This window comes from Carettochelys insculpta, chromosome 9, assembly GCF_033958435.1.
Source record: "Carettochelys insculpta isolate YL-2023 chromosome 9, ASM3395843v1, whole genome shotgun sequence".
Lineage (NCBI taxonomy): Eukaryota > Metazoa > Chordata > Testudines > Carettochelyidae > Carettochelys > Carettochelys insculpta.
In genome coordinates, this window is record NC_134145.1 from 22,952,116 (window position 1) to 22,969,228 (window position 17,113).

Below are 17,113 nucleotides of genomic sequence, written 5' to 3' on the forward strand. Positions count from 1 at the left end.
CAGAAGGTACCACATTATCGAAATTCAAATGGTCTTCCCCATACTATCATTTGCCAAATCCCTACATAATTTGCACCCAGAAAACCCCCTGAAAAAGAGCCCCACAGCAGGACTGGAATCCCACAGGTTCCATATGACCAGGTTCCACAATAGCAAGAGCTGGCAAAATGTACTTTGTTGCAGGCAAGATTGAGTGGGGAGGGGAAAACCCACAGTGTGCACTAATTTGCAGGAAAACATTAAATCTTTCATTCGTAACAGAGAGAAAGCCGTGCTAGTCTATATACTATCAAAACAAAAAAACAGTCAAGTAGCACTTTAAAGACAAACAAAATAATTTATTAGGTGAGCTTTCATGGGACAGACCCACTTCTTCAGACCATAGCCATACCAGTACAGACTCAATAACACATGGTTTGAATAGGGATGCAAATTTTCTGGGTCATTATAGGGGCTCTTTTGCAAACTTGGCTTAATCTTATTCTTGACTCCCCTGCCCCTGCCCCTCTACTCTCTGATTTGCTCACCTTGATAATTTTTTTTCTGACTTGTCAACCTTGATTACTGTTTTTGGTTCTCTGTGCCTTAAATATTGAGTCTATTCTGGTATAGCTATGGTCCGACGAAGTGGGTCTGTCCCACGAAAGCTCACCTAATAAATTATTTTGTTAGTCTTTAAATCTTTCATTAGTTTGTTACAAATAGAATTTCAGGAATGTACCAGTTTTCCCTTTTTTAAAATAAAGGTTTTAATATTTAAATGGAAGTAAGATAAAAAAAAATTGATGTCTATTACAATGGGAGTTGAAGTATTTTTACATGGTTTAAGCAAGATTTATTTTATCCCTCCAGTGGTAAAAACTGTGTGTGAATTCTGTGTGTGTGTGTGCATATATATTAACATTGTGGAGTTTGGTGGGCAGTTGTAGCTGAGGGAACCTATATTTTGCATTATTTGAGGGATCTAAAGTTTTTACAAGTGGGAGTGGGATAAAATTAAGAACCAATACAGGGCTCTTCCTCTTACAATCAAAGCCTTTCTTATATTTTGAACAGAGGAGGAGCTGGCTCTCTGGCAGACCCATATCAAGCAGGTATATCCTCCAATAAGTGGGATAGTAGATTCAACTGAATATTTAAAAACCAAGTGGTTAAGTTAAGATAATTTGTCCTCTCATAATGCAGATATTGCTATGATTCACTCTTCAGATAACACGTTACAACCCAATTTAAAATAAAAAGACTTCTGCCACCTTAGTGTGTCAAGTTTTATGCTTACTTTCTTTGACCATTTTCCAAAGAGACACACATGGTGGGCAATATTTACTCTATAAACACTACGTTAGACTGCAATTTCTAACCATTATAGATGCAGAACAGGTGTAGAATCAGATTGCAAGAGTATGATTTGAGAGCAGATCATTGCAGCACACAGTAAAAATGAACAATTGTGCATAAATGCTATGAATACTTTCAGCATTAGGCTATCTTACCCTGCATAATGACAAATGCCCTGATATACTTATTTTTGGTGCAATCATCCAAGCGAACATTCTGCAAAATAAGTGCCAAACATCTTGTACTTATCATTATTATTGATTGGCAGTGTTGTATAGCTGTGATGTATAGACAACTCTATATGAAAATGAACTTACTTTACATCTTTACAGGAAAATGAAATCAAGCTGTAAGATATATAGAGATTAAGATAAAATGAAAATAGAATAGACATAAATAATGCACACAAATTTTATTTGCACTGTGAAAAAACAATTTATTGCAGCTCTGCTTTCTGCCATTTAGTTGATTGCTAGCCAATAAACTAGAGATACGTTCAGACTGTGTCTCCACTACAAAATAACTTTGAAGTTGCTTACTTCGAAGTTATATTTCGACGGAACTTCGAAATAGAGCGTCTACACACAAAATGCACCCTCTCTTACTTCGAAGTGGGCTTCCCCCTACTTCAAAGTTAAGTGCCTACACATAATTAGCCCCTACTTCAACATAAGGGGCCAGGAAATGCTGCAGGCATAGGGTCGCATGACCAACAAGCCCTTCCAGGCTCCCAGCCAGCTGACCCCTTAAAGGGCCCCTCCCAACACCCACACCCGGCACATGTTCAGGACTGCCAGGCTGCAGACAGCAGCAGAGCACATGCTGGGCAGAACAGCCGAGAAACATGACCACTCACACCCTCCCTGAGGCCAGGGTACTCTCCACCCTGTCCAGCCTGCTGGCCATGATGGTTGCCCTGATCTTCCAGTGGCACGGCTAGGTTGCCCACCTGGGATCCAGGCTGCAGGCCCTGGCCACGACACTGCTGACCCACCCCCGGGACCCCCTAGTGATGCTGATGGGCCTTCACCACCACCAGCAAGTGGTGAGACTGGCTGCTGCTGAAGGACTGGGATGACGAGCGGCAGCTGAGGCACTTCAGAGTGACCTGCCAGACATTTGAAGACCTCTGCCACTTGCTCACCCCAGTCCTCCAGCACCAAGACACATGGATGCGGCTAGCACTCCCAATGCAGAAGAGGATGGTCATTGCCCTGTGGATGCTGGCCATCCCCAACAGCCTCCAGTCTGTCAGCCACCAATTCTGCATTGGCAAGACTGCTGTCAGAGGGGTGATGATTGATGTACATCTGGCCCCCACCATGGACCCACCCAGGGGAGAGGGCTACTAGGCAGGGGGAAGGAAGTCCCTGGTGGGAAGGGGGACCTCCCATTCTGGCATTCATGGATGTGTCTTCCTCCCCCTCCCTGCCCCCGCAGGTCATCCAAGCCATCAACAAGGTGCTCTTGCCATGAGTTATGACCCTGCGGGACCTGGACACTGACCTTGTTGGGTTCAGGATCTGGGCTTCCCCCATTGTTTCAGAGCTCTGCACGGGATGCATGTGGCAATGCAGGCTCTGGACCACTGCAGGGGCTCCTACATTAACGGGAAGAGGTACCACTTGGGGACTGGATATGAGCAGCCACCCACTGCCCCGTTCCATGAGGCACAGAGGGATGGGGTCAGGGGCTGGGAGGCCTTGTGCCAGGCCTTCACACAGGGCCTGCCCTGATCCTCCCAGCCACACTCCACACCACAGGCCCCTCCATTGTCCCATCCCGCATGCTGCCCCACCCCACTCTCCCACCAAGCACCAGGGACACAGGTTAGTGTGGGAATATTAAATTTTAGTATTAGAGTAAATTTTTTTTTGCAAAACCAAACAAAACAATGTGTGAAACTATTTACAGTGCACGGGGCAAAGAGGCCCCGGGAAAGAGGTGAGGGGCTAGGTAAGGGGACTGAATTGGGAAGGGAGGCCAGGTGGTGTGCCTGAACTGGTAGGGAGGCCTAGGTGGGGGAAAGCTCAGTCGCCCAGGGCCATGGGGGGCTGGGAATCGCATCGGCTATGGCTGCCCCTACCACCCTGGGTCCGGGGCCCTCTGTGGGGCTGCGACGGGGCTGGGACCACAGTGAGGTAGGAATGAGGTGGGGGTGCCAGAGACTTGGCCCGCGCAGGGTGTGCAGAGGGGGCAACTGGGGCTGGGCCAGGTGCACCCATCTCAGCCAGCAGCCACCAAGCCAGCTCCAGGTGTGCAGGCAGTGACAGGTCTGCTAGGAGGTAGGCAGCTGCCAGAGTGGTGGCTGTAGACCAGGCTGGCAAGGGGGTGGGTGGTTGGGCAAGGCAGGCAGCCAAGGCCTGGGCGATGGCATCCAGACTGCCAGCCGGACACATCCACACGTCCCCCTACATCACCAGCCAGTCCCAGACCGCCCCAGTCACCTCCCACGACTGCCTGGTTGGTGGCCGCCTCCTCATCCCTCCAGGGCTGCGTGCGGGAGGCCCTGATGTGGCTGCGACAGAGGGATGCAGGCAAGGCAATAGGGTGGCCTCCCAGGCCCCTGCGGCTGCATCCGGCTCCAGTGGGCTCTGGCGCCTTCCCAATGATGGACCTGTGGAGACAGAAGAAGACAGGGGGATGGCCTGCTAGTGCTGGCCCCCAACTGCTGAGGGGGCTGGGGCCCCCGCTCCACTGGTCCCCACCCAGCTTCCCTTCCACCCGAAGGCCCACGAGTCCTATGAGATCCCGGATATTCAAAGGTTCCCACCTGGCGAGGGTCGGGCCATGTTCCTTCCTCTTCCCCTAGCATGTGGACTGCAGGGCTGTTCTGGGGCGGTCCCATCTCTGGTGACATCCCGCTTGTCCTGTATGTACTGGCTGTAATGTCCTGGGGCTCTGGCGAGGCGAGGCTGGAGGTGTCCCAGAGGGGAGGGCGATGATGAGGGTTGGCCACTCCCTGCCCAGGGAGCTCATGGTGCCAGAGGGGCCCTCCTCGTCCCCACTGTGTGTGGGGCGGAGCGGGGAAGCAGCGGTGTCCACCACATGCTCTGGGGTGGCTGCCTCCCTTGGCCTCAGGAGCCTGTGCAGCTCCCTATAGCAGAGGCAGTAGATGGGCTGTGCCCCCAACCAGCTAGCAGCACCATGAGCCTTGATGTGGGTCTGGTGGAGTTCCTTAACTTTTATCTGCATGCTACTGCCAATGTGGTAGGGGTGGCCTCGGGCGGTGAGGCTGCTGGTCAGCCAGTCAAAGGCTTCTGCATTTCTCTGCCAGGCGCCGGTTTGGCAAAGGATCTTCCCCTTCCCCCCCTAGGGCAAGGAGGTCCTTCAGCTCATCCTCTGTCCAGGAGGGTCCCATCCTGCCATGGCCCCTGCCTGAGCACTGCAAGCACTCGGACTTCTCATCCAGGTCTCCTGGGGGTGGGGGGAGGGGGGAAGGCAGCGTGGTTAGGGTGCTCCTGGCATGCAGCAATGGTGGCCAGGGGAGTGCAGATGGACTGGTGCTTTGAGCAGGAGTAGTCCAAGTGGGAGCTCATGCTGACCCTACTTGTGGCACAGTCTCAGCTTCCTGTCTTGGGTTGCTGGGGAGGTGTTTCCTTTAAAGGTGGCCAGAAAGGACCACAGAGCCCTGCCTGCGCTGGCCAGTGTGTCTCTGTCCTCCATGGAGTCAAGGAAGGAAAAGCGTGTAGACACTCTGCATGCTACTTCAAAGTTAACTTTGAAGTAAGTTTGTGGTGCAGACACAGCCTCAGAGACTCAGAACTTTAGCCATCAAGCAACACAATAGAATTTGGTTGAATGATTTCTTCAAAAACTGTATGTTGTGAGAACACAGAACCATTTTTAAATTCTGGAATGCTCATACGTATGCCATTCCTGAATATACCTTGGCTGTCCTTAAATATATATCTGTTGCATAAAGTGATCACAAATGTGGCACAGTATTTTATAAGTTTCCTAAATATGTAATTATTCTTCTGCATAAAAAGCTCCATTTCCATCCTGAAAAAATTAAAAATAAGTGCAGTCTACATACCTAAATCTTTTTCTAGTCAAATATCCCCTTATCCATCTTTGAACAATCAAAATTGGTGAGTGATGAGCTAGAATGCGATTGATTTTTGAAATGATATCCTTTACCACATTTATATTCTCCTCAACAGTTGCTTCCTGTATGAATTCAAATGAAAATACGTTGACTACTGTACCTTAAAATCTGTACTTCTCTAATAAATAGTTTTGAAACAACACATTGAAGGGATTATTTTAATTTTCATTCCATAGATATGGATTGAAGGGAAAAGCAAGGTATTTTGTTTGAAGAAAACTTAAAACAAGAAGAATAAAACTGTTGATTTTATTGAAACAGAGCTAGAAATAATTTATAACTAGAATCTGAATCAGTATGCACCTTCCCATATTAAACACACACGTGTTGGTGAGAAAATTTTGCCTATTGTAGAAATGTCATTCATTTTAAGTTATAGAAAAGCCATCTAGCACTCTCAACAAAGATAACCCTAGGTTATTACAATATTATTTTTAGAGTAGGACAATTAAAAATACTGATTTCTTTATAGTTGAACAATGGAAGAGGTTAAAAGGAATTATGAAAATGAGAATATAGTTTGATTATAAATACTATAAAAAGTAATGTAAAACAACACACAGCTCACTTTTCTATAGTATTCCATTAAACCTAAAATGAAGGGGTAAAAAAAGCCTTCTCATTTTTGCACAAAATGTTATGTCTTCTCAGGTACTGAGTCCACCTACTGCATGAACTGTTTATGCCCAAACCCACATGGAGCTGGCCTAAAGTACAGGTTGCTACTTTAAACAGCCTGCAGACGTTACACATTTTCAATTTTAGAAAATGTTAATACAGTCAAACATATCTTCAGAAGTTATTCAAATGGACTGACAAATTTGGTTGTTTAAAGGAGATGTTCTTTTATAATAGGCAGGATAGAATTACACATAGCACATTTAGATATGCTTAGATGAGGTTTCTTAAATCAGAAAGATGTCTTATTGCTAGGTTTCAAACAGATTTCAACATAAAAGCACATTACAAATGTTCAAGGATGGCTTTATTACAATATCCTAAGTATAATTTGAAAAAGTGATAGAAGATAATATTTTCAGTGTTTCTCCTTCCCCAAAAGAGAACTTATTCTTATTTCAGGGCCTAATACTCTACTTATTTCTGTGTGAATAGTGCCAATGAAATAAAGTAGTATCACCTCATTCAGCAGCTCGGGATATGAAAGATTAGGTTTTCTACTATTTTTAATTTTTTTCTATTGTAAATCATCCCAAGAATTGGTGAAGTTAACTGCACAAATGTTTTGTCATTACTGCATAACCTTTTGCTGTCATCTTCACTATGATATCCCATCTCCATTAAAGTACTCCCACAAAGAGAAGGGGAAAACAGCATTCCTGAGGAGAATTTTCCTATTCTCTGCATTTACTGAATGCTTTTTCTCAAGGGGCGCACCTACACTCGCAAGTGCTTTCAGAAAATCCGCCCTTTTCCAAAAGAACACGCAGAGCATCTACGCACAAAATGTGCTTAAAGTAATTCAAGAGAACACATCTCTTCTTCCAGAAGCTCTCTTCCACTCACAGAACTCGGGGCTTGGCCAGCGGAGGGGACCTACACCCCGCGGTGAGAGCTTCCAGTTGGGGACATCGCCATGCCCCTGTGCATGGTGGCCAACACCACCTAACCCCTGTACCTGTGGCTCATGCGGTCCTACACCTGTGACCCAGACCCAACACAGCACCATTTTTAACACCCAGCTGAACCAGGGCCACCATCCTGCAGGGTGTGCGTTTGGGCACCTGAAAGGCTGGTTTAGCTGCCTCCTGATGCACGTAGAGGTTGGCCTGCACAATGTGCCTGCCATGGTGGGGGCATGCTGTGCTCTCCACAGTGCTGTGGAGAGCAAGGATGACGTCCGGGGTGGGCTGCCAAGGCCTGCCCCAACTATGAGCAGCTGGCCCAGGCCCTGTGTCACCAGGCGGACAGGGTGTTGGTCTGGGAGGCAGGTGGAAGGTGTCTGACCAAGGCATGCCTTACCTTCATAAAGACGGCCCCAACAGTCACCTTGCCCACCCAAACTGATGCCCCATGGACCAGTATCTGCTCAGGGTGGCTAGCTTCCACACTGTGATGGCGACCCACTTCTTGAGGGGGGAAAAAACGGGCCACAGGCAGGTGTCCTGGTGTTGGAAGGTGGGGGCGAGCCAGTGGCACAGCTCCAGAATGTCCACTTGGTCATTCTGAAATTCTGGAGCCAGAGGGCATCATCCCACTAGCCCATCACAAGCCAGTCCCACCACTCGGAGCTGCTGACATGGCTCCATAGGCACAGGAGCACCCAGGGGTGGAGGCACAGATGGAGCCCTGTGGAGAGGGCCAGAACAACAGCAGTGGCAGGGGTGTCACCCACCAGAGGAGGTGAAGGGCAACAATGACCACCATGGCCAGCTTGCAGACTGCAGCATCTAGGAGGTCCCTCCTGGGGAGCTGCTGAGGATCCATCTTGCTGTGGGCTGGGCATCTGGTCCCTCCACTGGGTCTGCTCTGCTGCAAACAGCTCGACAGGTCTCAGCAGCATTTACAGGGAGGGGCGTGTTAGGGAGGGTCCCTTTAAGGAGTGGCTGACTGAGCCTTCAGAAGGGCTTGGCAGCTATGCAACCCTGTCCACAGCACTTCCTGCTCTGTTCTTTTGAAAGAACAAACAGGGCTGTGTGGATGCCCTCTTTGGAAAGAACGGCTTGTTCTTTCAAAATAGCAGATTGAAGGATCAATCTGCTTTTTGTTTGTGGATGCGCTCTTTCAAAAGACGATCTTCTGGAAAATCTTCTTTCAAAAGACTGCTGTAGTGTAGCCAGGGCCTAGGTATAATAATATTTAAGTTTCTCAGATTGTTTATATTCAAGTATATTTTGTGACCTTTGGGATTCTTTCTATGCTTTTGAAACTTCAGAAAAACAGGATTACAAGCACCAAAAAATACCTCGGCAGGCTATTCTTCTTAGGGCAAAGATGTTTTCAAAAACCATTTTAATAGCACTTTTTTTTTAAAGTTATAGATTTTATTTTAGGCAAAAAACTTGTAGGAAGCCAAAATCTGTTCATATTTTAGTGCATATGCTGCAGGGCTCTATCCCAGCCATGTACCATCTAGTACTGGCTGTTGTCAGAGAAAGAGAAAATACTAAACTACATAGTCTAATGCACTGTCTCAATACCTATTTTCACAAAATCAGAGGTTTCCATATGCTCCATAGCAGCAATGCAAGAGAACAAAACAAAAATAATTGGATTCAGATTAGAATCCTAAATTGACCCCAGTACAAGGTTGTTTAGGGCAAGGGTTTTGGCAGCACTGCTTCTTAATACATTAAGATACTTTCAGTATTTGTTGTGATACAGCAAACTAGCCTTCTGAAATAGTTAACTGTGAAGTTTTTGCATCATACAATATAGGATTATTATATTTCTGTACTGCAGATTTATTTTTGACATCAGAGTTGTACTAGTCTAGTACAAAAGCTTGGCATTTCTTATAATACAATTTTTCAAGTACTTTTCCAGTAAAAAAAAAAAATCCAAAGAATTATCTTTTTAAACTATGATGCACATTACAGAGAGAAGAGTGAGTGACTGAATATAAGACAACTCTGGAAATTGTCTGCATAATCAGCAGATTTATTTCAATGGTATATGGTGCAGTAAAATTAAAAGTCATAGACAAAACATTAGTTATCAACTTTAGCAGACATTAGCTTGGCTGAATGAGTTTGACATGCTGCAGTTATTATCCATCATCATCAAAGGCCACTGTACATTTAAAAGTATTGTATGGCAAATTAATGCTTATTTTTCTGTGTGCTGGTACTGAAAAGTTTTCTTGAATATGTATGTCAAATCTTAACCAGTGTAGACCAGCAACCTTTAATGCCATCTGATATGGGAGTGCAGCAGGGTTGCCAGAATCTCCTGAGTCTAATACTTAACATTCTTGTTCAAAGAGCATAATATGAGGTCTCAAATGAAAGCTGGTCTCATAGTGGATGTCAGTATCCTTGTGAAATGCACACACAGATTATAAGTAGTTTAAGTTTATAATATATTCTTACACATTTGTATCAAGTTATTAATCACCACCATAGATGAAAAGCATGTTTTCTGTCAGAACATAGCTATCCATTTCTCTCATTATGTCTAAATTACGTATTGTTTCATTCAGATTGGGTCACCTATCTCTACTACTAATTGAATGCAAACTAAGGAAAGCAAGATCCTTTCTGAAGTTCCTTCTAATAGGAAGAGAATAGCAGTGAAGGAGAGAACTTTATTAAGAAGGTACCCTGGCTCCCTGCACTGAGCAAGAAAACTAACAGGGTTTTTGCACCATGCCAACCGGAGCTCAAGTGCTTGAAAGGCACTTCACAGTCATGGTACTTATGGGAGTGACACAGACTTTTTGAAATGTTCATATACTATATGACGCATATTACTGATTTTTTTTAAATTGAAGAACAGAAATACATCAGCAAACCAATGAGTATGTACTATGTAGATAGATGAAGCATTATTATGAAATACAACGGTTTTAATATATGAATGCTTTAGTCTAACCAAAATATGCGGAACACAGTTTTAACACAGCTATTATAAAAAGATGTAATTATCAGTGCAACAAAGCCAAATAAAAAAAACCAAACATGTTAGTAATAAATATCTAATCAAATGTAATGGAACATAATTGCTTACCTTGCTAGGAGCAGTGCAAAAATCAAGGAGAAGGCTAGGGCTAAATCTTTTAAATGTGGGGGGGAGTTTCCAGTCTTCAACAATTTCTTCATCAGAAATTACATAGTAATCCAATGCTTTGAGTGAGAAAATGCTGTTAACAACAATATGCCGATATGCTATTCTTAGGCTCAGTGGAGTATCGAACAAGGTGAGGCCTATCAGATTGGGACAGAAAGACAACGAATGCACAATATCCAGTTTTCCAATCCCATTGTCATGAAGATAGAGTAGATTTAATTCCTTCATGCCTTGCCAAAACATTGGGCCAGGAAGATGCAAAATCTGAAACAACCATTAAAATGAAATTTTGAATTATGCATTTTATTAGCTCCCACATTAAAAATGCCACAGTGATCAAAGTAGATGCAAATCCACTGAATACACCAGGGCTGTACATGGACCCTACTTACTGTTCCATTTTGGAGCTACTGTATGATGTGACCAGGATGTCACTAAATGGCTACGTCTACACTAGCCCAAGTCTTCGAAATGGACATTGTGAAGATTACTAATGAGGCACTGAAATATATATATTTAGCACCTCATTAGCATGCCACCAGCCACAGCACTTCAAACTTGCCGCAGCTCGCTGATGCGCGGCTTGTCCAGACGGGGCTCCTTTTCAAAAGGACCCCGCCACCTTCAAAATCCTCTTATTCCTACCTGCAGCCAGATTGTGAAGCCAATTAATTTCAAAGTAGAAGTCCAACTCTAGGTTGAAGCCCAAACTTTAGGAACCCGCCAAGTGGGAGGGTCCCAGAACTCCAGGAACAGCCTAAGCCAGAATATCTACACTACAATAAAACATCTCCGTATCAAAAGTCAGCAGGCAGGAACCAGCTGTGTGTGTCTAATTCCAGCATAGATATACCTGAAATGGCCTATCTTAGCAAGTCTTTTCCACTGCTAACATGCATGTATTAGAAGATGAATGGAAAATGTTGATGGCATAAAAAGGAGTTTTTCCAATACATCACATTTCAGCCTCCCAAATTCTGTATTTATATCATCTTGACAGAGCTTTATAAGTGCTATGCAAATATGTGGAACTATTATTATTATCATCACTTTAGACTTAAGTTACAGCATTGCACAGAGTCCCCAGTAAGAATCAGAACCAGCTACAATAGATGGGATTGTAGAAAAAAGATAGACATAGGGTGAAATCCTGGACCCACTTGATTCAATGAAAAAACTCCAATTGTCTTCAGTGCAGCCAAGATTTTACCAACTGTTTCTGAATAGATATTTTTAAAATACAAATTTAAAATATTAAATAAGAGAGCAACTTCTATGAACAAATAATATTGTTAAAGTCTGCATTTAAAATCTAATTGAGTCTAAGATATACTGTGGAAATACAAGCTTACAGATAAATTTACTTCATCAAACTATTCTATTTAACATATCTCCAAAACAGCTGTTTACCTGATTTCCATGAAGATCCAGCTTAACTAAATGAATGCAACATTCAAGTGCATCAATATTTGTAATATAATTATTAGACAAGATGCATACTTTAAGCAAAATACAGTATTGCAAATGGTTAACATTCTTTAAATATAGGCCATTTAACCAAACTATAATAAGATCTTTCAGCTTCTTAACGTGGGCTTGACTGGTAGTTTGTCCATATTCAAGTAATAGGTTTTCAGAAGTAGAGACAAGGTATTCAGTTAATTCCGTCATGGCTGTTTATCTGCTTTGTGGCTCATCCACTAAAGATCTAAGGGGGTAAGAAAGAATTATACAATAGGTTACATTTATTCAACTTCCAAAAATACCTTCAAATACTGAAAACAAAATATCCAACTATTTGTTGTAGATCATGTACTATTACAAAACATTACACCTCCATGTGGGAGAAAACTCTTATAGCACCAATTTGAAAACTTAAAAGTGAATGAAAGAGTGCAAGTGCATGTTGTTATTATACAGGATATTTTATTCCAAAGGAACCCCAAAAGTGCTTTGGAAACTGTAAGCTTGATTCTGCAATCCTTTATATTTTCTATTCACTCAATCTGTCAATGAACTGTACATACATAAATGTACTGAGCTGTTTATTAGTTATCCTTTTAACATGAATATGGGTTGTAATGATGAATTCATCAGCTGCTAACATGAAGCCACGTTGGAAGTGAGGCAATGTTTAACAATTCACTGCAGCACAACACAATAAATTGGCCAGAAAAAAAGAAATTGATTACCATGAGCCATTGAAACTGCACAGAGAAATATGATGGCAGTATGTAAATTTCTGAGATACACTCTGGTGAGAATACTAATGTTAACTGCCCATACCTTACAAAAACTGCTATGAATTCTTTAATCACAAATGGTGAACAACTCTGTTTTACATCTTCCCAAAAAAGAGCAGCTACAGCAGTACAAACGTCCCTGTTGATAATGTTTCTTAATGAATCATGAATGCTACTTTCTGCATCAGCTAAGAAGGTTTCCTTTTCAAATATCAAGACAATCCAACACTACTTATTGTATGAAATTTCCTGGAATCAGCCACAAGTTGATAAAGTTTTACTGATAAAGGGAGGAATATTCCTCTAACTGAAATTATTTTTTTAAAAGATAACTAAAAACAACAGCTGAAATCAGCAATTTTTATTTTTAGACCAATAATTTTAACATAATTTAAATGTATAAATTATCAAAGTTAAATAATGCCACAATATTAAAAATAAAAAATCAGTACAGTAACATTTTACTCCAGTGATAAGGCTCTAATTATAGATGCAAACATTTCAGTTAAACAGAAATATTTTGTCTGCAAACTTTACATTAGTTTTACAACTTCAGCAATTTCATGAATGCCTTTTAAATTATAATATATTTATTATATAAAAACAGGTGAAGCATGTGTGGCAGAGCTATAAGTTAAAAAGGCAAGGGATGACTCAATGACAGTCTATAATGAATAGTAACAAAGAGGTAGCCATGTTAGTCTGTATTCTAACAAATCAAAACAGAAGTCATGTAGCACTTTAAAGACTAACCAAATAATTTATGATGCATCTGACGAAGTGGGTCTTTGCCCACAAAAGCTTCATCCAAAATGTCTGTTAGTCTATAAGGTGCCAAAAGACTTCTTGTTATTTTAGAAGTTATTAAAAGTTTAGAAAATATGACCTATGTGAGAAGACTGAAAGAAAGAATCAGGTTTGTTTAGTTTGGAAAGAGAAGACTGACAGGGGACATAAAAGTTCTGAAGTACCTAAAAGTTTGTTACAAGGAGGAGGAAGAAAAAATGTTCTCCTTTACCTCTGATGGTAGGACAGGAAGTAATAGGCTTAAAGTGCAGGAAGAGAAGTTTAGAATGGATATTAGAAAATACTTACTAGCTCTCAGGGTGGTTAAGCTCTGGGATAAATTGCCTAGGGGAGTTACTGGATCTCCATCTGGAGTGACATTTAAGAGCTGGTTAGACAAATATCTGTCAGGGATGATCTAAACAAGGAAGGGCAATAATTTGTGATGGAGGGGCCATTCCAAGAATTTGGTAAATGATCAAAGGCTGCACATCTCTATGATATTAATGGAGGAAGTGCAGGGTCTGGGATAGAAGTTGGGTGCAGAGGGGGTTGGGTGAGGGACTGGGACACAGAAGGCATGGGATCTGAGAGGGAGTTTGGGTGAAGAAGCGGGTTGTGACCAGGGCAGAGGACTGTATACAGCAGGCGTGTCCAACCCACGGCCCTTGACAGCTAGTAATGCGGCCCCACAAGATCGTAAACTTTTAACATTATTATGTGATTTATATACATTAACTATATTATATATTTTATATGCGGCCCAAGACAATTCCTCTTCACTCAATGCGGCCCAGGCAAGCCAAAAGGTTGGACACCCATGGTATACAGGATGGTGTTTGGGGTTGGGGAGGGGAGGGATGGGTTCAGATGCATTCAGAGCAGCACACGTGGCCTCTGCAGCCTTGCTTTAGGCCCCCACTGGACCACATGCTGAATCCGGCAGCTTGGTGCACTGAATGCAACCTGCATGTCATACTTTTTCCTCTCCCTCTCCCCAGTCTACACAATGCTTGGTCCTGCTGTAAGTGTAAGGGACTGGACTTGATCACCTCTCAATGTCCCTTCCATTTCTAGAATTCTATGATTCTATAAGAATACAGTATTCATAAAGCAAGGCAAATTAATGAGATCTGCTTATGATGTTACATTTCTGCTAATTGGCAGAGCAGAATGAAAATAGTAGTAAGAACCTAAAACATCAAGAATAGTCACCTTATTTACAAACAAATCATATAGTTATACCTGCAGCAGTGAACAAATGATCTAACTTTCTCTCACCAATGTGAATAGCAGCAGTGAACAAATGATCTAACTTTCTCTCACCAATGTGAATAGAAGTTTTGCCATTACATGTCAATTGAAACTGAGTCTAGGAAAATAAGAATGGAATTTACGTAAGTAAAGCTGCTTCTCTCAGGAATGAGGGTGCCTGACTCTGGAGGAGAGCACTTACATTTGGGGAAGGCTGTGGATGCCTGGCTCTGGGGGCTCAGCAATATGGGAAAACTAAGACTGGACCAGGGTCACATATGATGATCAAAAAATAACCTAATTTTAAATTTATTTTTAACAGCTTTTCAAACTATATTGTCATTGTGATATCAAACTGTATTTAATGGAACACTGAAAAAATTTCTTAATTCCAGATCAATAGCACTTTGATATTTTAACATCCATCTGCATTCACTTGCTAAGCCACCACTTTTAGCAAGTTGTACCAAGGTGATAAAAAATGGCTTTCTGGAAGAATTAGGCTATTATCTCAAGAAGATATACTTTGTTTCCTAAATTCTTTATAGCAGTTTCTGCATAACTTTGAAGGCTTCCTTTATTGCAAGATTTGTATATGGTGAGACATCATGAAAAGATACCAACATTTCATTTTCTTCTGTTTGTATTCTGCACCTGTAAAATCTAAATTCACAAGAGCAAGTGAAGATTGGAATGTTATGACTGCTGAGAAGCAAAGAAAGTAATGAGGCAAGAAAAGCTTTCAGCAACATGGATTATACGAATGCTGTACAACTGCTTGTAAGTTAGGAGAAAGGACTACATGTAAAATTAAGCATGCATGAAAGATCATGGGGATCCCATTCGCTACTTGACATATTACTATGGCACTAAGGAAGTGTAAATTACTAATTGAGTACTGAGTAAAACAACCCAGCATCACAATGATGCATTTCTTTTGAACCCAAATGGTGATAAATTGACACTAGTCCACTAGCCTGAAAATTGAAACTAGCCTATGAGGTCTACACTAGAAAATTAAGTCATCTTAGCTGTGTTGCTTAGAAGTGCGAAAAATCCAAACTGTCTTGAGCAGACAGTTAAACCAACATAATTCCTTGTGTAGGCAGCACTACATCAGTGAAAGAATTTCTTTCATCAACCTAGCTACCCTCTCTTGACAATTCCTTACACCGGAGGCGGCCAAACTGCAGCTCACAAGCTGTATGTGGCTCTCCAAGCCATTAAATGCAGCTCCTCAGAGCTGCCATGTTGGAAGCACTGAGTGGCAGCGATGGCCAGCATAAAATTAGAGCTGAGCAGGGTCTGAGAATGCCTGGCCCTGCGGGAAGGGCACGGCGTTGGGTTAGAGCAGGGAGGCAGAGGGTGCCTGGCTCTCGGGGAGAACATTCACTTACATCTGGGGAACGCTTTGAGCCACTTAGTAACTGTTTATTCTATATATCGATCTATATTTATTTTATATATCTATAAATCTAGCTATATCTACATATAGATAAATATAAAATGCATGGCTCTTTGTACTCTATCCACTGCTATTTGTGCTCTTCATCTGTAACTGGTTGGCCACCCCTATCCTACACAAATGGAGAACCTTCCCATCAGTGTAGGAAGGGTCTCTACCCTGAAGCACTGTATGGTGAAGTAGCTGTGCTGGTGCAGTATTATAAGTGTAGACACACTAAGGCTTGTGAATAAATTTACAACTTCTGTGAATAAAGTTATTGACGTGCCCAAAACCTGGTCTACACTAAGAATTAATTTCAGTATAGCTGCTTCTCTCGGGAATGTGAAAAATCTATCCCTTGGAAATTCAGTATGGAGCTATCCCAACCTATCCCAGGTGAAGAGCACTACACTGGAAGATTTGTTCCCATCAACCTGGTTACCACCTGTCAAGGAGGTTGATTATCTACTTAAACAGTTGCACCAATATAGCATTTTAAGTACAGTAAGTCCCCAACTTACATGGGTCTTAGTTGCATGGATCCATAGATACATGGATACACAACCATGATCCTTAGTTCAACTACCTCTCAATAGATGGTGTAACTTATCAGCGTGCTTGATTGTTAGTTCAGCTGCAGCTCAATAGATGCACAGCTGGCAGTGTTGCTTTTTCCATGTTGGTATGTCAAAAATCTATTCTACTTAAGTAGTACTGGACATACATGGTTTTCAATTTACATGGCAACCTTCAGAACAAATTACCAGTATAAACTGGGGACTTTTCTGTATAGGCATACCCTAAGCCTTTGTAAGTTTGAGCTTATGCACAAAAGACACATTCATGGGTTCCTACAAAGCTTCACCATTACTAGAACTGGAAAAAAGGGTATTTTGTTTTTAAACTGATAATCCTTGCTTGCAGTGAATAAACAAAATACCACTAAAAACTGCAAATTGTTTGACATTATTGGTATAAGCTGTCACAAGATTTCAATGAAGAATGCTTATGATTACAAATGCATAGTTTCAAAAACAAGAAGTCCTGTGGCAACTTATAGACTAACAGATATTTTGGAGCACAAGGCTTTGTGGGCAAAAGCTTTGCCCATGAAAGGTTATGCTCCAAAATATTTGTTAGTCCATACAGAGCCACAGGATGACTTGTTTTTGAAGATACAGACTAACC

At 42.2% G+C, this 17,113-nt stretch overlaps 1 protein-coding gene across 2 annotated transcripts in view; it reads right to left on the reverse strand.

Moving 5' to 3' along the window:
• The window catches only part of LRRIQ3 (leucine rich repeats and IQ motif containing 3), a 64,141-nt gene that overhangs the window by 45,902 nt on the left and 1,126 nt on the right, over positions 1-17,113 (reverse strand). Inside the window, exons 2-5 of one of the 2 annotated variants that reach the window (XM_075002562.1) lie at positions 13,534-13,593; positions 11,606-11,903; positions 10,136-10,459; positions 5,378-5,511 (exon numbers count right to left, since the gene is read on the reverse strand). In XM_075002562.1, coding sequence (XP_074858663.1) covers positions 5,378-5,511; positions 10,136-10,459; positions 11,606-11,866 — 719 coding nt within the window. In that variant the 5' untranslated portion in view covers positions 11,867-11,903; positions 13,534-13,593. The remainder of the gene's footprint in view (positions 1-5,377; positions 5,512-10,135; positions 10,460-11,605; positions 11,904-13,533; positions 13,594-17,113) is intronic. The other variant, XM_075002561.1, reaches the window with a different exon arrangement.